The 19,573-nt window shown below is 37.7% G+C and overlaps 5 protein-coding genes across 6 annotated transcripts; 4 read left to right on the forward strand and 1 right to left on the reverse strand.

The window, feature by feature from the left end:
* The first annotated feature begins 98 nt into the window (after positions 1 to 98).
* Positions 99 to 4,281, forward strand: LOC134641709 (TPA-induced transmembrane protein). Its single transcript, XM_063494227.1, has 7 exons — positions 99 to 188; positions 1,187 to 1,258; positions 1,486 to 1,548; positions 1,845 to 1,977; positions 2,167 to 2,327; positions 3,606 to 3,676; positions 3,777 to 4,281. The coding sequence occupies exons 1-7, from the start codon at positions 114 to 116 to the stop codon at positions 3,967 to 3,969; spliced, it is 768 nt and encodes a 255-aa protein (XP_063350297.1). The 5' UTR covers positions 99 to 113; the 3' UTR covers positions 3,970 to 4,281.
* Positions 4,282 to 6,649: 2,368 nt separating this feature from the next.
* guca1c (guanylate cyclase activator 1C) lies at positions 6,650 to 8,515 on the forward strand. Its single transcript, XM_063493045.1, has 4 exons — positions 6,650 to 6,957; positions 7,441 to 7,590; positions 7,829 to 7,916; positions 8,111 to 8,515. The coding sequence occupies exons 1-4, from the start codon at positions 6,763 to 6,765 to the stop codon at positions 8,245 to 8,247; spliced, it is 570 nt and encodes a 189-aa protein (XP_063349115.1). The 5' UTR covers positions 6,650 to 6,762; the 3' UTR covers positions 8,248 to 8,515.
* A 114-nt stretch (positions 8,516 to 8,629) lies between these two features.
* Positions 8,630 to 10,712, forward strand: thrsp (thyroid hormone responsive). Its single transcript, XM_063493046.1, has one exon. It carries the CDS (start codon positions 10,147 to 10,149, stop codon positions 10,564 to 10,566), a length of 420 nt encoding a protein of 139 aa, XP_063349116.1. The 5' UTR covers positions 8,630 to 10,146; the 3' UTR covers positions 10,567 to 10,712.
* Positions 10,713 to 10,859: 147 nt separating this feature from the next.
* Positions 10,860 to 13,352, reverse strand: ndufc2 (NADH:ubiquinone oxidoreductase subunit C2). Its single transcript, XM_063493047.1, has 3 exons — positions 13,083 to 13,352; positions 12,115 to 12,258; positions 10,860 to 11,047 (listed from the first exon to the last, which is right to left on the reverse strand). The coding sequence occupies exons 1-3, from the start codon at positions 13,219 to 13,221 to the stop codon at positions 10,998 to 11,000; spliced, it is 333 nt and encodes a 110-aa protein (XP_063349117.1). The 5' UTR covers positions 13,222 to 13,352; the 3' UTR covers positions 10,860 to 10,997.
* A 779-nt stretch (positions 13,353 to 14,131) lies between these two features.
* rab30 (RAB30, member RAS oncogene family) lies at positions 14,132 to 18,848 on the forward strand. Of its 2 annotated transcripts, none has more exons than XM_063493408.1 (5): positions 14,132 to 14,284; positions 16,304 to 16,402; positions 16,492 to 16,575; positions 16,664 to 16,847; positions 17,127 to 18,848. In XM_063493408.1, the coding sequence occupies exons 1-5, from the start codon at positions 14,243 to 14,245 to the stop codon at positions 17,375 to 17,377; spliced, it is 660 nt and encodes a 219-aa protein (XP_063349478.1). In that variant the 5' UTR covers positions 14,132 to 14,242; the 3' UTR covers positions 17,378 to 18,848. The 2 variants fall into 2 exon arrangements, with proteins under 2 accessions (XP_063349478.1, XP_063349480.1); XM_063493410.2 differs by having other exon boundaries at positions 14,160 to 14,284; positions 16,309 to 16,402.
* The last annotated feature ends 725 nt before the right edge of the window (positions 18,849 to 19,573 follow it).

Consider the following 19,573-nt stretch of genomic DNA (forward strand, 5'->3'; position numbering starts at 1 on the left):
TGAGAACCTCAGCTGGGACGTTAATGTCACCGCGGTCAGCTTGTATTTATTACCATTAAAAGTTGAGGCGCATAGGCACTTCCGGGTTGGAAAGAATCTTGCCCAGGATCACCATGGTTGATATTCAGATGGATATATTGAAATCCTCAGATGAACTCGATGGAGCACCGGTTTCACGTGCTCATGGGGTGAGTAAATGGTATAAATATGTGAAATTCTGTTTAATGGCATTCTTAATTTGAATGACAGCGTTAGTGATCATGATATTTTATGAAACATTGTATGTTTAATCACCTTGTAATAAGTCCTCCAGCCCTCTCTATGCGAATAGAAAGTAAAACAAAATGCTGCTTCTTTCCTGTTTAGTCTACTCTGTAATACTACTAAAATTATACTAACGTCTTATGTAGACGGACGAGTTATGTATTTTCATACTGTGTGTATGAAGAGCAGGAATGCATTAACAGCAGGATATGAAGGAGCCCACATGCTCCTCCTGTGTGCTTGAGGGTGTAACATGGCTTAAGATTTCAGTCATAATACAGACTCAATTCTTGAGCAACTTTGTTTTCACTCATTGATGTGAAAGTTTAGTTTAAAGGATTAAAAACCAGTTTTTGAAATCCAATAAAAAGTCAGCTTCAAAACAAAAGTAATTCTATTCAAGTGCTTTTAAATGTGAAGAAAATATGACCCAAACTCACAGCTCAACAATATGGTGCCACAGTATTGAGTCATCACTTCACTTCTTTATATTGTGCTTCCAAGGAACTGGATTTTCTTGTATTTCTTAACACTGTCTCAAGCAGTACTTCTCCACATTTTCTGAAGGTCTTTCAAAGTATTCTTTGGACATTGGCTGCTTTTCCACTCATTTTCAATCCAGTCCTTCTGCCTAACTAATTTAAGAGATTTTTATTTTTTTTTGGGGGGGGGGGGGGGGGGGGGGGGGGTTAACACTGACCTGTGAATCATTCAAGCATAGAAAAGGCAACTAACTCAAGGGATGAACCAGTGTTTTGTCTACAGATAACATATTTAAAAACAACAACAATTTTAAACTGCACCTTGTGCTTCTAGCAGCCTGCACCTTTGTCCTATTTTCCTTGTAAAATTAAAAAAAGAGAGAGCTGGCTCAAGAATTGTTATATCTTTTATAAATATCCCCAAATTTTTCACCCTGTAGGGGACATGTGTTACATATGTTGATGCCAACACGTATTCCAGTCCAACCGAAGCAGAGAGTCTTCTGCAACAGGTAAGCAGCTTTCACTAAAGTTGTGCTCTATTTATTTTAAACTATTATTTTATTCTCTATTACAGAATGAGAACTACATATTTTTGAGTATGACCTTTCTATTTTTTGAGCAGAAGACAAAAGCAACTGTAGAAGGAAAAGAAACCTCTCACTTTCCCTTCTTGACTTCTATATTTAGTGAAGGAAGTGAGCAAAGTGACGATGCCTTCTTTTTTGTGTCTTGCTAGGGAAATGGTACTAATGGAGTGCAGACATCTCCATGTGATGTAGAGTCTCAAAAATCTGGAAAGGTATGAAAGGTGCTTTTTTTCTTGGGTATTAACTCTTATGGTTTGGAATAAAGAGGCATTATTTTTTGGTATTTGTCCCAGTTTTTTATGTTTTCATCTTAATTTAAATAAAATGAATTTTGATCTTTCTTTCTTTTTATGTGAATGACTGAAAAAATGAATATGTGTATTCTGAATTGGTGCGTGCTGGGAAAAGGTTTGAATGCCTGTATATTAACTGACTAGAAATCTAAGTTAATGACAAACCTGCTGCCTTGTAAAGTATATTCCATTTCATTATTTATATTATGTTCTAGGACTGCACTATGCGTGGGATAAAGAAAGAGCTGAATGAGAAAGTCTTCTGGGAAATTAGATTATGGATGGTCATAATATTCATCCTCATTGTCATCATTGCAGTGATTTTTACTTCACTGGCTATATGTGCAGGTAAGGTTCTGTTTTTTTACTTGTTGTTAGTGCTACGTTGTGGCGCATTCATTAAGATGTAAATGAATAACATTTAAAAAAATATAATTTATGTTATGTGAAAGCATGAATATTGCAGGGAGCTACAATGCAGCATTTTTAACTATTCAAACGCAGCAATTTTTCACTCACTGATTTCTCTTTGGGCAGCGATCCATCAGGATGAGGATGACATATTTGACCCTTCATCGTTTACAGTCATTCAGAATTTCCGTGGGAGCTTCCAGATGCCAAACCAGGTCTTCACAGAGGAACTCAGCACCAATTCCTCCAATAAAAGCCAAACACTGGCTAAAGAACTAGGAACAAAGGTTGGACCACTTATAACTTATATTTTATAAACGATGTACTTGATCTGTTCGTGTTAGCTGGTCGTATTTAGAACTTGCTACATACTCTGTATGGACAAAATTACTGGGCCATCTACAGATGACACCTGCTCGGCTATGGAAACCCATACTGTGATGATCCTGGCATGCAGTTTTTGAGGTCAAGGAAGGTTTTGGAACTTTGCATTTAGTCAGAAGAACATTGGCGCCTCTGCAGTCGGTGACCCCACTCTGCAACGTTACCACCGGTATCTGTGGTCTACCCCTCTGTGGCTGAGTTGCGGCTCGTAAAAACTGCTTCCGCTTTACATTAATACCACTTAGAGTTAAATGTGGAAATTAAACTTTAAGAGTTAAGGGAGGGGAATAAATTTCACAAACTGGCTTGCTGCAACTGCATCCTATTACAGCACTACGCTTTTTAGAACAACTCATTGTTTTACAAATATCTGTAAAGGCAGACTGCCAAGTGCTGGATTTTTATGCACTTGTGGCAATGAGACTGAAAACGCCTAAATTCAAAGATTAGGAGATCTGGCCCAATTCGTTTGTCCTTATAGTGAATGTACAAAATATCTTTTACAGTGGCTATATTAGATTTACTGGCAAACAGTGTAGCATTGCAACCATGGTGCTTAGCTGGTGTATACATGGCGCAGTCCACGTGCCCTTGTTTTATAAGGCAATTCAAGGATAGTTAATAGCTACGTTGTAAAAGAGGGTAATGTCATAGAAGATGTGCCGATGTCTGCACACTGATAGTAGCAAAATGAATCAAAAATATTTTGCTTTTTTGTTTTGTTTTTTGCGGAAAAAGACAAAATTCTTATTCTTAATCTTCACCCAAAGTTTCATGGTATTCAGCTCAGTAGTTTTCTGTGCAATCCACCTGCAGTCCACCAAAGAAACGAAACAGATGAATGACAACATTCCAGTTCAGGTTACAGCATGTTTTTAAGATAAACACAGTGATTGTTATTGTTTCATTCACTATGAATAGTGGAGTAAACCCCCCCCCCCCCCCCCCCCCAAAAAAACTGTGAAGTTTTATCCTGAACTCATCAATGTTTAAACTGATCTACTGTCTACACAAAACTCCAAAAACCTGTGTGTGCTTTATGCTTTTATCTTCTTCTGAAATTTTAATGTAAAAGCAATTAGCATTAAAATTGAGCTGAGAGAAAGGTAGGTAGAGGAGTGCCAGGCAAAACAATTTCCTGCTAATGTTTTCTCTTGCATGCTTTGTTCTGCCCCACCCAGCTCTCTGACCTCTACAAAACCTCATCTGCACTGGGGCGATACTTCATCAACGTAGAGATACGGGCTTTCAGGTAAATACGCGTCACACTCAGAATTTATGAACTGTGTATTTTGGTGAAACCACTGAATTTTGTGCGTTAAACTTCAGAAATGTTTAATCCTCCCCCGCAGGGACGGTTCAGTCATTGCTGACTACAAGCTGACATTTCACATGCCTGAAGAGGAGAAGGATCAGCTGAGGAATTTTACTCTGAGCAGGGAGATGGTGTACAACGTGTTCAGACAGTTTCTTTATGACCAGGAATCTGAATCGGACCCAATGTTCATTGATCCAGATTCCCTAAAAATGGCTTTAGGAAACTGAGGACAAGAAGTTTACAACGAGACCAGAAAACCAGTTCTTGGTTTCTTTTTAGTTTTTATGAGCCACTAAACCTCCATGATGTCACGTCGATGTCATTGTTTTCTCATGAGACTGCATATGAGACGTCTTTACCACAGGACGCTACATGACCATAGTTGCGCCACCCCGCAAGTAATGGTAGTCATGTGTGTGTTTGTGTGCAGGGTATTTTTTTAGGTTAAAATATAACCTATAGTCAAACTCACAAAAAATGGAAAACAAACACAAAAAACATGTTTTTTTGAAAGAAATACATTGAGATATTGTACTTAAGATTTCACTGTGTTTTACTGTTCATAGTTTACTGCATTTACATGTCAGTTCTTTAAGTTCCTTGACTCTCACTGTGATATTTGTACATAAGAAAACTGGTGTATATTTTTAATGGAAAAATTGAATTTATCTGTGACATTATTTTTGGGCTTTGCAACTTCACTCGCAAAGCCCTAAAACACGATTCAATCAACAGTTTAATAGGAAATTAACAGCAAAATGAGTCATTTGCTTATTATTACATAGAGGCTGTGCATCCCTTATAAACTGTGCACTCTATACACAAATTGTTTTGTGTACTATAGCACAAGAACAGTTTTATTTGGGAAGCAAATAGTTGGGACCCTGTTTTCCCCTTAACTGTTTGTTTTGGTAGTTGAACACTAGGGGGAGCATTTTCCACGGGACAGTTAAGGGATTTTGTCTCTCTTTTGATTCCTTTCTCTGGCTCAGTTTGCAGGGAACGGGAATTCACATTGTAAATACTTTACAGAGCAGGGAGCGGGTTATTGCAACGGTTTTGGCAACAGTTTATGTTGTATGTTTTTAATTTATTTTTTGGCTACTGTGTCAGTGATTATATTAGCATGTCTAAGATGACAGCTGTAATATATGTTTGTATTTCCAAGGATAGTTGCTCCACACAGACATTCAGTTCTCTTCACTTTAACTTGTTGAATTTCCAAGAATGTGTTTCCCAAATAAAGATATTACAGTCATTACTTTAAAAGGCTAACCCCTTTTTACAACTACTGCAATAATGCAAATACTTACATGTGATTTAACAACTGTGGTTTTGCTTCCATGGAACTTACATTGCATCATTTACACAGCTGCACATTTCACTAAAACAAATTTTACGTCAGCAATTTTCTCAAACGACAAAAGAGACTTCCCGAGAAAAGGAAGTATTATGTATTACACGAATTTCTAATAACACTATATGGAAAGAAATGCTGAGTTTTATTTCTTGTTCTTCTTTTTCCTAGGGGGGGAAATACAGTTTTACATGTTCACAAACAGCCATTCTGCATGACAGTCACATGGTGGTCAAAAGGTTAAGTTTAAACAGCAATGCATCTGTGGGATCCAAAAGATTTCAACAGCTGGACATAAAACCACACCACCCTGTTTGCTCTTTGAAATTTCCAAATATTGCAGATATTGGCACATTTTTGTTGAGACGGAATTTATTGATCCAGACTGGACAACTTTGCTCTGTACTGTATTTAGAGTCACAGAGGGCATTTCTTTTCTCTAAGTAAACATTTTACTAAATATGCTGGCAGCAGTTATAACTCATGGGCACCATTCTGGCTGTCTATGTCTAACAGGTAGCAACTGCCTGTCTTGCTTGTAGTAAAGGAGCTCTTTCTTCTGAATGCTATTTTAAGAATCAGTAATCATCCAAAGCCAGATTTACTGTAACAGGCACGCTGAGCTTTGATAGCCTTGTTTTGTTTCGTTTTTTTACTTCATGGTAGGTCAAAGACCAGTCACAGAGTTCAGTGACAGGTCAACAATGCTCGAAGAACACGTGTAATGTGTGTGCAACATTTTTCTGTATTCTTAAAAACTCAGATCATGCTGAGATTAAATTCACATGGAAAATGCATCATTATTAAACTTGTGCTTGAAGAAGTCTAGCTGACTGATGATTAAAAACATCAGTCTTGGCAAAGGCAGCTCCTTTTTGCTCGCCATTGTTAGAAACGCAAGCACAATTAGCCTATAAGCGTCAAACACTGGGGTGGCAGAAAGCCATAGAAATGACAAGATTTGATTATTCATGACTTGCAGGAGAAAATCCCAAAATTAAAGTTATTAGGAGTCAGGAAAACTTACATTCATATGCATACATATTTGGCATAAATAATACCAAACTTTGGGACGGGACAGGCTTGACTGACAGACACCTAAATAGAGAGAGTTACAGTAATCAAGACGTGAGGAAATAAAGGCGTGGATAAGGGTTTCCAGATCTTTAGATGACAAGATAGATAACATATATTTTTATTATAGGCTTTTAGTAACAGAGTACCTAAAGATACAATTTCAAATCATTTTTTGCTAAATTTTCTGATATGTGTAGACACAACATGGGTTCATCCCTAGTATTTGGTGCTTTATTTAATACTTGAATTATTCATAGATGGCCGTCAAATGGCTTAATGAACCAAAAACAAACCCATTCTCCGAAAGTTATGCTCTATGCTTTCTCTGAAAGTGAACCCTGCAGGAAGTTCCTTTGTGCCAATGGAAACTAGTTCAATCAAAGAGCACACACTTTGCCCTGACGTTTTAGCAAGATTCTCTGTTTATCCTATTAAAGGGTTATGTCTCCTTTTAGCTGCCTCAAGACGCGTAAAGCTTAAGGAGGTTGTTGTTACTCAGAGCTCAGAGTAGGTGCTACACTTTCCTCTGTGGATTCACTTTTATCAGCAGCAATCTGATCAAAAGTCCCAATCATCTGGAGTGAAAATGGGTGCCCACGGCTCCAACCTGGATGATATCCTGGAGGAGGACATGCACCACTGGTACACAAAGTTCATGAGGGAATCTCCTTCGGGGCTCATCACGCTCTTTGAGCTGAAGACAATGCTTGAAATGAACGGTATGACAGAGGAGGCCAGCAGTTATGTGGACCAGGTCTTCGTCACCTTTGACATGGATGGGGTATGAAAACATTTAATATTGGAGGATATGAACTGGGTGGAAGAAACACATGAAGAATACCAGGAAACTTTGCAAAAATGTAGCAAATAGAAGTATAGAGTAATGCAGATCGGGGGGGACCAGTTTTGCAAATAGTTCAATGGTGTCTTTATCAGTATGTAATACTGTAGAATGCATCAGTTATTATGAAGATATCTGATTTTCTTTTCTACAAGAGTTCAAAAGAAAATACATTTTATACTCTGAATCATTTAGTTTGTTCCAACTTAAAGGATAAAAAGTTATAAGTATTAAATTTAGTGTCTCTAAATATCTGATATAACTTCCTTTGAAATTAGCTGCACTTGTTTACAAAGATAAAAAACTTAAGTATTTAATTCAGAATTTGGTAATTATTCTTTGAAGTAAACAAGTTTTGCTTTTTCAGTAAATGATCTGAGATTTACACTCCTTTCCCTTTGTGTGTCTTTTTTTATTTTACAGGATGGCTACATAGACTTTGTTGAATATATTGCAGGCATTAGTTTATTATTGAAAGGAGAAATAAATCAGAAGCTAAAGTGGTACTTCAAGCTCTTTGATCAGGATGGAAATGGAAAAATTGACAAGGATGAACTGGAAACTATATTTAAGGTAGAGTATGCCTTCTCTGAAATTTTCCTAATCAGATTTCTGCATCCAAAGTAGTGAGCTTCTCAGAATTCTCTGAATGGTGCCTTGAAGATTAACTCTGGAAGCGCACATAAGTAGCCACAGCACCTAAATCCAACGGCTTTCTAATTCACCTCTGTTTTCAATTTGGCTGATTCTTAACTCCTGACTAAAGCCATACAATGATCACCCTGTTTACATGGCATGACATCTCTTTTAGGCCATTCAAGACATCACCAGAAGCTACGACATCCCTCCAGAAGAGATTGTGAATCTTATATATGAGAAGATTGATGTCAACGGAGAAGGTAACAAACGCATGATTGTGTATAAAGGGTATCAAGAATGAAACCAGTAATAAAAGGCTTTTGTCACCGTGACCAAAGTGAAATGAATACAAAGCATGAATAAACATTCTGATAGTTGTGAAATGTTCTGCTTTGTGATTTGTTTCCATAAAATCGCAGCTTTAAATGCACAGAGTGCCATTTCTCTCTCTCAGGTGAGCTGACGCTGGAAGAGTTCATCAGTGGAGCAAGGGAGCACCCTGACATCATGGATATGCTCACTAAGATGATGGATCTAACTCATGTCTTGGAAATTATTGTCAAGGGTCAACGGAGGAAAGCTCTGAACTGAGTCAGTAAACAACAAGCCGAAGAACTGACATCACCCTGACTTTAAAGACTGTACGCACTTGACGATGCACCGAGTCCCACCTCAGACTGCAAAAACCCAAACTGACAGAGCAAGACCACACAAATATCTCTCTGCATATCACCAGATAACACGCAGAATGAAGCAACAGAATGAAGCAGATAACTTCCTCACCTCTGTTAACCTGTATGTGCCCTCACAGTCATTGTACAGTTTACTTTTTAAAAAAAATTAAAACACTTTACCAATTGTGGCGAGGCTTGGTGGAAAAAAAAAAAAAGTAAAACTGCTTTTAGGGTCTCATCATGGGCCCAGCAGATTATGCAAAGTAAGGTTAAAAGAATCACTTTTATTTAGTTTATTTAATGATTCTAAAGACTCCTAAAATGAATGGTCAGTTTCTGAATAGTTACAGCATAAATAGAGTATTTGGGTATTTACAGTCTAGTCTACAACACTCGTTTTGTGTTGACGAGTTTGTAAAATCTGAAAGAAAAGTCCATTATTGGTTAAAAACACTAATGGACACTAAAATATTTGTGATTATGTACAGAAAATATGATGTTTTAAAATATCTTCCAATTAAGGTTGCCTTAAAATCAGTACATTTGTTTATTTTTTAATAACCCCCTACACTAGCAAAGGATTCTTTGGTTTTTACCAAAGATCCAGGCATAGAACATGACAGATTCCATTTTGCAAAACCTGCAATAATTTCCTTTAATCAATGACGTAACTTTAAGAGTAACATGCAAAGTTTACCACATTGTTATGTGTCAACCAGCTTCAAATAGAGAATTAGGAAAATAGATAAAAATAAGATATATAGATTAGAAAAGCTAAAAACTGAGGAAACAAAGCACAGTTTGTTATTTAAATAAGATGCAGCATTTAGAGGTATTGTTTCAGTTTAACTGCTTGACAACTGAACCAGCTCAAGGATGCCATCTTGTGAGAACAAGATGAAGAACTAGTGCATGTTATTATGGTCAAGTGAGACTGATGGTGTAGTTCAGCAATGCCAGCTGTTGTATCACTCACACTTCAAAATAAAATGAAAAGAAAGCCAAAGGCTCACTATTTTATTACCCAGACGTATTACCTAAAAAGAGTATTTTTTTTTTAATCCCACCTGATAACCTAAAGTTATAGCATGCTTTCAACATTGATTTATCTTTGTGAGAGAACCAAAACACATGTTCAGGCAGCACATGGCTTTTTTTCCCGATCAAGTCTGCCATGGGACTGACTGGCTGCAAAGCTTTCAGTTCCACTTGAGCAGGAAAAACCCAGAATCTGTGGACTATATTTAGCAATCATGCAGTTTCTAAGGGGAACCAGGCCCTACCAGAACCATTTCTTCTTGCGTTCCTTCATTTTAAATCAACAGAAAGCTAGATTTTGTTTTTAAGATGTATTAGTCTTTGTGTTGCACAGAAACTATTGGGAAAGAAACAGAAAAGTAATGGTTTAAAGCCTCTAAAACAGCCTTCAATACCATACCAGAATAATCCAGGGTTCTTTATTTTGGGCCTATTGTACGTTCATAAACTCATTTTGTCCTTGGAAATCAAAGCATGACATTCCTTTATACTTTCAACATTAATCATTAACCACACAGAGCATTAGCAGGCTCAATTCAGTACACACTGGCCAGACTATTTTGAACTGGGTGGTGTAAATCAAATAAAGATAAGGGTTTGACTCCACATAACTCTCGGCCTCTTTCTAAATGTATCGGATGATGCAGTTACACAACTGCACTGTTCAACCCACCTTGGTTCATCATATAAACTCACATCTCACAGTGCTGCAGTGCACACTGCTTCCACTTGTTTGCCACCACAGCAAGTAAACAGCCGACCACATCCAACGGGAACCATGCAGTCTGCCGATGCCAAATTCAAGAGAAACAGCCTGTTCCTGGCTCTGAGACGATACAGCTCAGCTGTCAGTGAAATGGAGCAGACCATTCTTCTACCAAGCCTGCTGAGAGACATGCCCTCAGACGAGGTGTGGGACTGTGAAGCTGCAGAAGAGACCTGCAAAGACCTGTACAGCAACTACTTGATGCTCAAAGCCATACGGACCACAGTGGAGAGCGGCCTAATTCCCCTGGACGATCACAAGGCCAAAAACAACATAGCACTGAACAAGACCCTGGAGCCTCTCTTGGACACAGATCCTGAAGCCCTCTTCCGCTTCCACGTGAGAGGACTGTTTTCTGTGATGAGTGACCTCACCAAGAAGACGCAGACTCTCACTGAGAAATACATGGACATTATTGGGGTGGCAAATTAGTCACAAAACCTAAGATATGTGGACATCTGTTTTTAAGAGAGTCATCTAAGACACCCAAGCATCGCAAATGTCTGAAATGTTTACATTCAGTGACCCCAGACTTCTAACCTAATGAATAAGGAATAAATATGCATTGTCAAAATTAATCAATTGTGTCTCTTAATTTGCTTTTGTAATGATCCCTTTTATATAAACAAACACCACAAGAAAGATGACTTGTAAAGAATATAACAGTTTCCTAAGTTTGTAAAGAATTCAACTTTTTGTTTACACTTATAAAGTCAGTCACAAAATTGAGTTTGTGAGTTGAGTTTATTCTTTTTATTTACATATCTATATTTCAAACAATATATGACAGAATGCTCTCACAAAAAGGTTGCTCAACACAGGCGGCAACTGTGAATGTTTCCTCTCTCCACAGCCACTGATGCTTAGCGCACAGGATGGAAAGGCTCAACAATCTCAGCAAAGGTCTTTTGTTCTGGTAAGATAAAAGAAACCAAAAGCAACAATTTGATTACAAACATACATGACCCAACATTTCATAAGATTTAATCGGAGTTAATGTCCTACAGCACTTCAATGCACAGTCTAATTTCTTCCCCCGTGGGATTTCTCAATCAAAACAATAACATCAAGCCTAGTTTGATGGCACTGGAAAGTAGCATGGGATCATGGGAATCGTAACTAGCACCAATGCTACTGAAAAGCTGACGCAACTCAGAAAGAAGTCATTTTCACAGACGAGGTAATCTTTACTTTTTGTTACATTTATTTAATTTGCAATAAATTTGCATCACCCCGTAACATTACTGTATGGATAAGCTTGATGGCCATCAAATATAAAGTTGATTTGCCACTGACAGGTGACTGAAATATTAGCAATAAGATTATGGATTTCTCAGGCTTGAACATTTTTTAACACATTTCAATTATGTAGATACACATAATAAAGGTACAGCATTATTTTTCTTGCATTCAGACAATCTGGGATTTGAATTTGTAACAGGGTACATATTACATACTTAAACGCTAAAGAAACTATTTCACAACTACACTACACAGGATTTAACATCATCAAAAGACAACAAACAAACAAAAACGAATCTAAAGTGGTGTGTGCATAAACATAATTTCCACCTGTGTGGTGCTGAGCCTGTTCTGTGTTGGTGTTTTTTGAAAACAATGACATATATGAAAATCCATTATTATGTATAATTTCATTTGAAAGAAAATCATGGGAGCTACATCAGCTAAAGAACGGTGAATGGTGGCAGCCACTCACAAAGCACAAATTCTGCATTGGCTGTGGCTGTACTACTAATCCGGAGGTTGGTGGTTTGATCCCCGATTCTTCGGATCTGAATGTCAAAGCATCCTTGGGCAAGAAACTTGCCTTCTGATGCATCCACTTAAGTGTGAGTGTGTGAATGTTAGTTTAAAAGCTCTTTTTTCAATGAAAAAAAAAGGGTCTCATACAATAAAGAAGAGGTGGTGTTGGGGTCTTGTGTCTTCTGTTAGAGCAAAGACATATAAAAATGAACTTACCCTTTGGTACAAATTTGTCCGGGTGGAGTTTGATATACTCATTCATGTCTCGATCAAGTCTAGCATAAGTGTAATTTTCATATTTGGTAATATGGTAGCCAATGAACCAGCCAATGGTTGCCAGCAGAAACTGTCGATGAACACCTTAAAGAGAAAACACGGAAAACGATGCAACATTTATTGATCAGACACAACTAGCATACAGCAAACTAAAGTATATATATTTGCAAGATACTTCAAAGCACAATAATAAAATCTTACTGTGGTTATGAGAAACCAAAAGCTTGCACATTATAAGGTTTCCTCTTTTAAAAAAAACGGGATTGCAAAAAATGCAAACAAAAACAAATTGAATTAATAGGTGGAGGCTTACACTTTAGCTTACTGCACCTAGCTTTTTGACAGCGCATTTTATATCAACACTTCATAGCTACATATTACCAAAACAAAGACGACAGGGAACACAAAACAAAACCCAATGTGGCACAACCAATGTTAATACTACTTTCTTTTTCAGATAGGGAGAAACAATAACGACAAAATTTAACGCTAGACTTCTTAAAAAATATTAACAAAACGAACTTTTAGTTTTCAGTTTTGTTTATTTTGTTTAGTTAGATTTCAGAATCAGAATACTTTATTAATCCCCAAGGAAATTATGCATGTATTTTTGTTCAATTTAAAACTTAATTTTAATCATCCTCTGTGTCATGTGCTGGATAATGAAAGATCTTGTTTTTATGGTGTCCAAATTTCTTAACTATGTTTTTGATATTTATCGCTATTTTAATGCTAAAGGAAACGTAAACACGCTGCGACCACTGTGGACAGCTCACAACCAGTTACTAATCTGAGAGAACATTTATTTACTAAATACTCGGATTTCTTTTTTAAAATTAAGTGTTTCATATGCTTGAAAGGAAAGCGTCCGTTCGTGCACCAGTCTGAAAGACAGCTAAAATGCTAACCTGATTTCACTGGCGGCCTGTGGTTGATTGCGTTGTGCAGCACGGCGGAGACCCAGCCTACACCCGCCAGCCACAGCGAATTCCTGTTCACGAGCCCCGGAGGAGGCAGAGACTTCCCCTCTTCTGGAATAAAGCCCATGGCGAGAAATGTGCCCCTTAGCTCAGACCTTATTTAATAATTTCCGAGATGCCTACTACTACTATTCATCGGCTATCACCTCTCGTAGGAAGTCAAGGGCACAGCGTGCAACCGAACTACTGGTCCGGGCGCAACCAACGACAAGCGCTTGAGTTCCGCATTATTTGTTTCCTAGCAACAAAAGCCCATGAGTCACAGTAGGCCAAAATCTTTGTAAATAAAATGTGCCAGATAGTTAATATTACAGTTCAGTCCGCTTCAAAATATTTACTACATTAATGTGTACGTTAGTACCATATATAGAAATATCATAAAATATATGTTAATGGGGAAATAGATTAATGGAATCAGAAAAACAAAAGAGAAAAAATTAAACAACAATAAAAAAACAATATAGTCTGTATTCAGCTTAAGGTAATAACTGAGGAAATGTTGGAGGACACGTGTTATTAATATAGTAATGTTGTAGAAACTGCAAAACTCTGTAGCTTTGTACTTTCACATCTCTTTTGTTTATCATTGCTCTGTGTGAGTTTTCCTGTTAGAATTATAATCTATAAAACTGCAGTGTCCACATAGTATAAATACTAGAAGCTCTGTAGAATGGAACAAAATTGCAGCATGAGAGAGCGAGAGAGATCAAAAATATTAATATCTAAAATTCCCTCCGAGTTTCTTTCCCAGGCATTCTGCTGCATCCACCCAGAACAACCAGTGGAAAAATAGACAAATGCTTTCCTTTCCAGCCCACAGATGTCTGCATCCGTTTGAATGTTTAAAGCTTCACTGGGAAAAGACACACTTAAGCTTGTTATTGATGGAGTACTTTTCTGAATGTAGCGAGTACATGTAACGCGTTACTTTGCATGTGAACTGATGACATCATTGAGGGCAGGCCTCCCCCTCCCTCATCGTCTCTCTATCAGACGGGCTGCTGCTGCTGAGCTCCTGAGGATACACAGCCAGAGGAATTATGCCCTGCCCAGCAGCGGCTTTGCCCATTTGAAGAGGTGACCTATGCATGCCAAGTAGTTCTAAGTCCGGGGATATCCCCGTGTTTTTGGTAAGTATGAATTATCTCTTGACTCGGTGCGGAGGGCAGACTTTTTTTTCCTTGCTGCATCTGCAGATAAAATGGCCAGAATCACACGCTGTAGCCGCTAGTTGCTACTGTTGCTAGCTTCGACCGAATGGTTTTCAACTCAGATTAAAAATGAAGGATAATTAGCCAGAAGTGTAAAGCTACTTCAGATTACGAAATGTGCGGGATGCTGCAGTTTTTTCCTTGCCTTTCAGGACATAAGATGTTGGTGAAGATGTGATTGCGACACGGAAAGAAATGTTTCAAATCACTACAAGAAAGGGTTAAATTATTCCTTCAAAATCTTATTCTCTGTACCAGCATTGTCAACCAGAGATTCACATCTTCCTGCAAGCAACAGTTTGTTTCCTTAAAATGTTGTTTTTACAGCGATATGTTCAGTTTCTCCGCACGTAAAGGCCCGGTTCTCCATTCTAGCGTAGGGGCACACATAGAAACGCACTGCAGAATTTAAACTTGTGCTATATTATCATTGTTTACATACATTTCAGATCACGCCCTGTTGTGTGGGCATCGACCAAAGTAACTCTTGCATCTTTGCGTTTTGTGCTTTGTGCAGGCTGTATTGTTTGAATCTCCATGTCTCCATGCAAGTGATGCACGGCCCCAAAAAACGGGAGCTAGAAAGAAAAGAAAGAAAATAGAAGATATCTAAAATGAGATCTTGTGAAGGAGTGAAACAGAAATGTTTGCTATTTTCTTAAGTGCACTGTCTGAAACACATGTGTCATATGCTTACCAAAAATGCAGTTTCCTACAGTGATCTAAACTATTCCACTGAAATGAGACTGGACAAACTAAGCTTATATTTAATTGAGAAAGACACATTTTACGCTTTCCAGTGTAACATTTCACAGCTATTTTAGTGAATAAGTACCATGGCCAGCTGGTATAGGGAAACATCGAGAAGCTTTCAAGTGGCAAATTCTTAAAAACAGTTAAAGTTGCAGATAACTTTAAAATGCTATCATCTGCAGCATAGCAAAAGTAAGATTGAGATAATCTGGAGGGGCAAGGTTAGCATTGAATGATGGTGATATGGTTACATGCATGGGCTCAGGAAAACTTTCATTTACTGAGGCAAAGTGGAAAGCTGTTCTTTGGTCAGGCAAATCAAATTTTAAATTATCTTTTGAAATCATAAGTCCTGTGACTTTTGGCCTAAACTGGACGAGGATCAGCCAGAATCCCGGGATTCTCAATAATACTTAGAGGCTTTGGTCCAGTATCTGCCATAACACTTTTTTTTCTTTGGTCAGGGAATATCTTTCTTACTTCAGCAAGAAAATAACAAGCCACATTCTACACGTATAACACCATAGCTTTATAAAAGAGTCTGGGTGTTTAACTGGCCCGCATGTGGCCTGTGCATGAGATCTAAAAATATGTACAACATTAATGAAATGAAAAGCATCTAACTCTTGAGGAGCTGAAATCGAAAACATGGCTCAATAGGAAAATATTTTGTTTTAAAAAACTGCAGCAGGTATGCTCCTAAGTTCTCAGCTGCTTGCAGAATCTTGTTAAAGAGAGAGATGATCCTGCCACTGACCTAACTGTTTAAAATTTGTGTATTTACAGAAAAGCTATAAAGCTTCTTAGTTGTGTCATTTGATAGGTAGGCCCAGTTGTTTTCTGTGGAAATGGGATTATAGTAAGTGAAAAGGAAATGTCTCTTTGTGATACATTTTTTTCAGTGCAATTAGTGTCGGGTATAATTCTGCTAATGAGCACAATATGAATTCAGATCACACACTGAAGGGCATAGCTTACTCACCCAAGCTTATTCAGCTCAAATTTTACTTGTTGTCTGAGCCCTGATGGTTACACAACAGTTTTTAGTGTCATCAGCATCTTTGGTGTGTGTGTCTCATGACTTTATGTCTGTGGCTTGGAGCACATAGGGAAAAATGTTAGCAATTTTACAGTTATAGCGTTAGCGCTTCACCTCTGTCTTTTCTCCTTGTCTTTATTTTCTAGTTTAGTATGAGCATGGAAGATTATGACTACCTGTTCAAAATAGTTCTGATAGGAAATGCTGGAGTTGGGAAGACATGTCTCGTCCGGCGCTTTACTCAGGTTTGTATGCTGTCTGTGTGTATGAGTCTGTAGCTATTGAATTACACAGTACAGAAGTGTTAAATTATAAGTTTTGCTTGTAATTGTAGGGCCTTTTCCCACCTGGACAAGGGGCTACTATTGGAGTAGATTTCATGATTAAGACTGTGGAAATCAAAGGGGAGAAGGTCAAGGTACGCCAATGTTACATCTTTGTTTGCATTTATGTTTTGTAGCAGTTTGCACAGTTGCCTATATTCTTGACAATATTATGTTTTCCAGCTACAAATATGGGACACAGCTGGACAGGAGAGATTTCGCTCCATTACTCAGAGTTATTACCGTAGTGCCAACGCCCTCATTCTTACGTATGACATTACCTGTGAGGACTCCTTCAGGTGCCTTCCAGAGTGGCTGAGGGAGATCGAGCAGTATGCCAACAACCAAGTGGTGACTATATTAGTCGGTAAGAACTTTGTTTTGTACTTGAATAACTCATGCTTATCTTTGTCATCAGCATTGTTTGGTAAGATTTATTTATTTTTATTCTTGTCATTTTGAGAACGCACAGTCTTCTCAAATGCATCCCACACATGCTCGCATGCACATATCCCTCCCCATTCTCATCTGTCTCATTAAACACCCACCACTGTTTAGTCAGACTGCAACAAGCCAGACTTGTGGTTTGTTTTTGTTTAGTTTTTTTCCCCTGTTGTTGACAAATGGACATTGTATGTTTTTATAGGTAATAAAATAGATCTGGCAGAGAAGAGAGAGGTCCTCAGGCAGAGGGCTGAAGACTTTGCCGAGGCTCAGAGCATGCTGTACCTGGAGACGTCAGCCAAAGAGTCTGACAACGTTGAGAAACTTTTTCTCGACCTGGCCTGCGAGCTCATTCGAGAGGCGAAGCAGAACAAGCTGGATAACAGTGACACTGCCCCGATGCCTGGAGAGGGTAAAACCATCAGTTACTTGAGCTGCTGCAACATCAATTAGAGAAAGCTCAGCCATGGGGCCGTTTTAACAGAGTAGCCATTGACTGTAGAGGTTAGATGACTGATCCCCAATGCCTCCGTCCCACTAAGATGGCATAAAGCCACATCTTAGTCTGGTCATTTCTAGTCCCATGCCTTTTTTAAGCTGTACAAGGGAATTTATTACCTTAGTTTGGCCTTCCAGGACCGAGCATTTTAAGATGCTGCCATTATGGAGAACGTTTTTCCTCAGTGCAACAGGATGTAAAGTGTTTCCCTGATACAGCCAAGAATCTGAGTAAAGTTCAGTTTTATGATCCTCACGGTGAAATGGCAGGATTGTTTTTTTTTTTCCTGTTGGGATTTTAGAATCCATTTTCATCAAATCAGTTTTCACCAGCAGTATTAAAATGAGCGAAAAGCTTTGCCAGGTATTTTGTTACAGATCCCACATAGTTTACAAAAGAATAATGAATCATTGGAGGTGATAGGTTAATGATAACAATGTGTTTACATACAGTACATCTCATCGATTAACAGGTTTGATTAAATTGTAAACAAAAACGTTGCAAAAATGACCCTAAAATCTGTTGCACAATCGTTTATTATCCACTGCAGTTTCTTCTGCTCTGAGATTTGTGTACAATTTGTGTAACTTTCATAATTTTACTTTTGAATCATTGTTTGCACCTGTCGTTACATACTGTGAAATATTAGTTCCCAATAAATGATTTTACCTGCTGCTAAAATGTGTTTGTCAAATAAAATAAACTGAAAAACACGTATAAATGCTACAGTATTCTGTGATGCCATTATTATTATTATTATTTTTTTTTTTTAGTATACTTGCAGTGCTTGTGATTAGTCCGTTTATTTAGTATGACGCAATTGGAAAGGCCATCATCAGCAGACTTTGTCAGCCGTTTATTTAAATGAGATTTTTTTTTTTTTTTTTTTTTTTTTTGGGTCATGTTTTTCTTACCCATAGGCATAAATATTTCCGCCTCTGTTGTTGCTGCCTAGCCATGAAATTATTTGAAGGGTTATGTTAATGTAGTTTTGTATTATGTGTTGTATTTCATATGCTTTTATTGTAAAATTTTCTCAATTGTTCAGCATGGTTAACCATTTTTTTGTAGTGTTTAAATTTATCTTTCCTATATTTGCCATAACTGTAAAGTACTGTATCGCACAATGCCATATACTGCACACTTATTTTTATTATAACATGTTGTCTTTTGTTGTACAGTAGTACAATTTAGCACTTTGCTTTTATAATTTTGTATTTTTCCATAATCCCTTTGTAAAACCAGCGAGCATTTTGTTTTGCCTTTAACAGCAGTTGCTTATAACTAATCCCTTGCATCTTCCTGTGAAGTCTCTATGGGAAATACAAAGGAAACACCTTTGGGATGTTGTGCTTCTTTTCCTTTATGTGTACAAAATGATCCCTGGAATATTCTGTATAACATTAAACCTCTAAATACTCTTAAGATGTGTTTTTATGTTGTTTTTCATGAACATTTTATTTTGAAATTTTCGCCGGAAGTTTGGTGGACCAGTGCAGGGAGAAACCGACAGCTAGCTAAAACAACAGGTTGTAGTAGTTACTGCAACGTTTCTGTCTAGTAGGCAATTACTTTCCAGTACGTGTGGTACAGTCTTCATTGTGAATATATGTATTTAAATTTTCGTTAGAGCGTGAGACATTTTGATTAGTCAAGCACATGCTTTGTGACGTGTTTCCGATAATTTCATGACTTAAGAGTAATACGCCCCAACGAAAAGAATTGACAAAAAAGTTGATTCTGTTCATCTGGACATATCGTTTTCAGTAGGAGAATGTTTTGTTACTCATTCAAGTAACTTATCTATCTCAGGTTAATATAGTTTTCTCCAACCTTATTGTCTTTGATCAATGGTCATGACAGTTTGCATATTAAACTGACCTGAGCCCATTGGTTTTCAGTGGTGCTAGTTTTAGTCATTATGCAAACGTACTGTTTATAAGGTTGGGGAAGCCTGCATTTAGCTGAGACTGAAGAAGTCACTTAATTGAATAATGAAATGTTTCTACGTCCAGATGCACAGAATCAACTTTTAGGGATTTTCTTACCTGGATGATTGAGCGTGCATCAAGACGTTAAAGAATTTAAATGTATCTTTCATTACTAGTGCTGAAATTCTTAGTTTTAACTTTCGACCGGAAGTTCAACTT

This window comes from Pelmatolapia mariae, linkage group LG14 (assembly GCF_036321145.2).
Source record: "Pelmatolapia mariae isolate MD_Pm_ZW linkage group LG14, Pm_UMD_F_2, whole genome shotgun sequence".
NCBI lineage: Eukaryota > Metazoa > Chordata > Actinopteri > Cichliformes > Cichlidae > Pelmatolapia > Pelmatolapia mariae.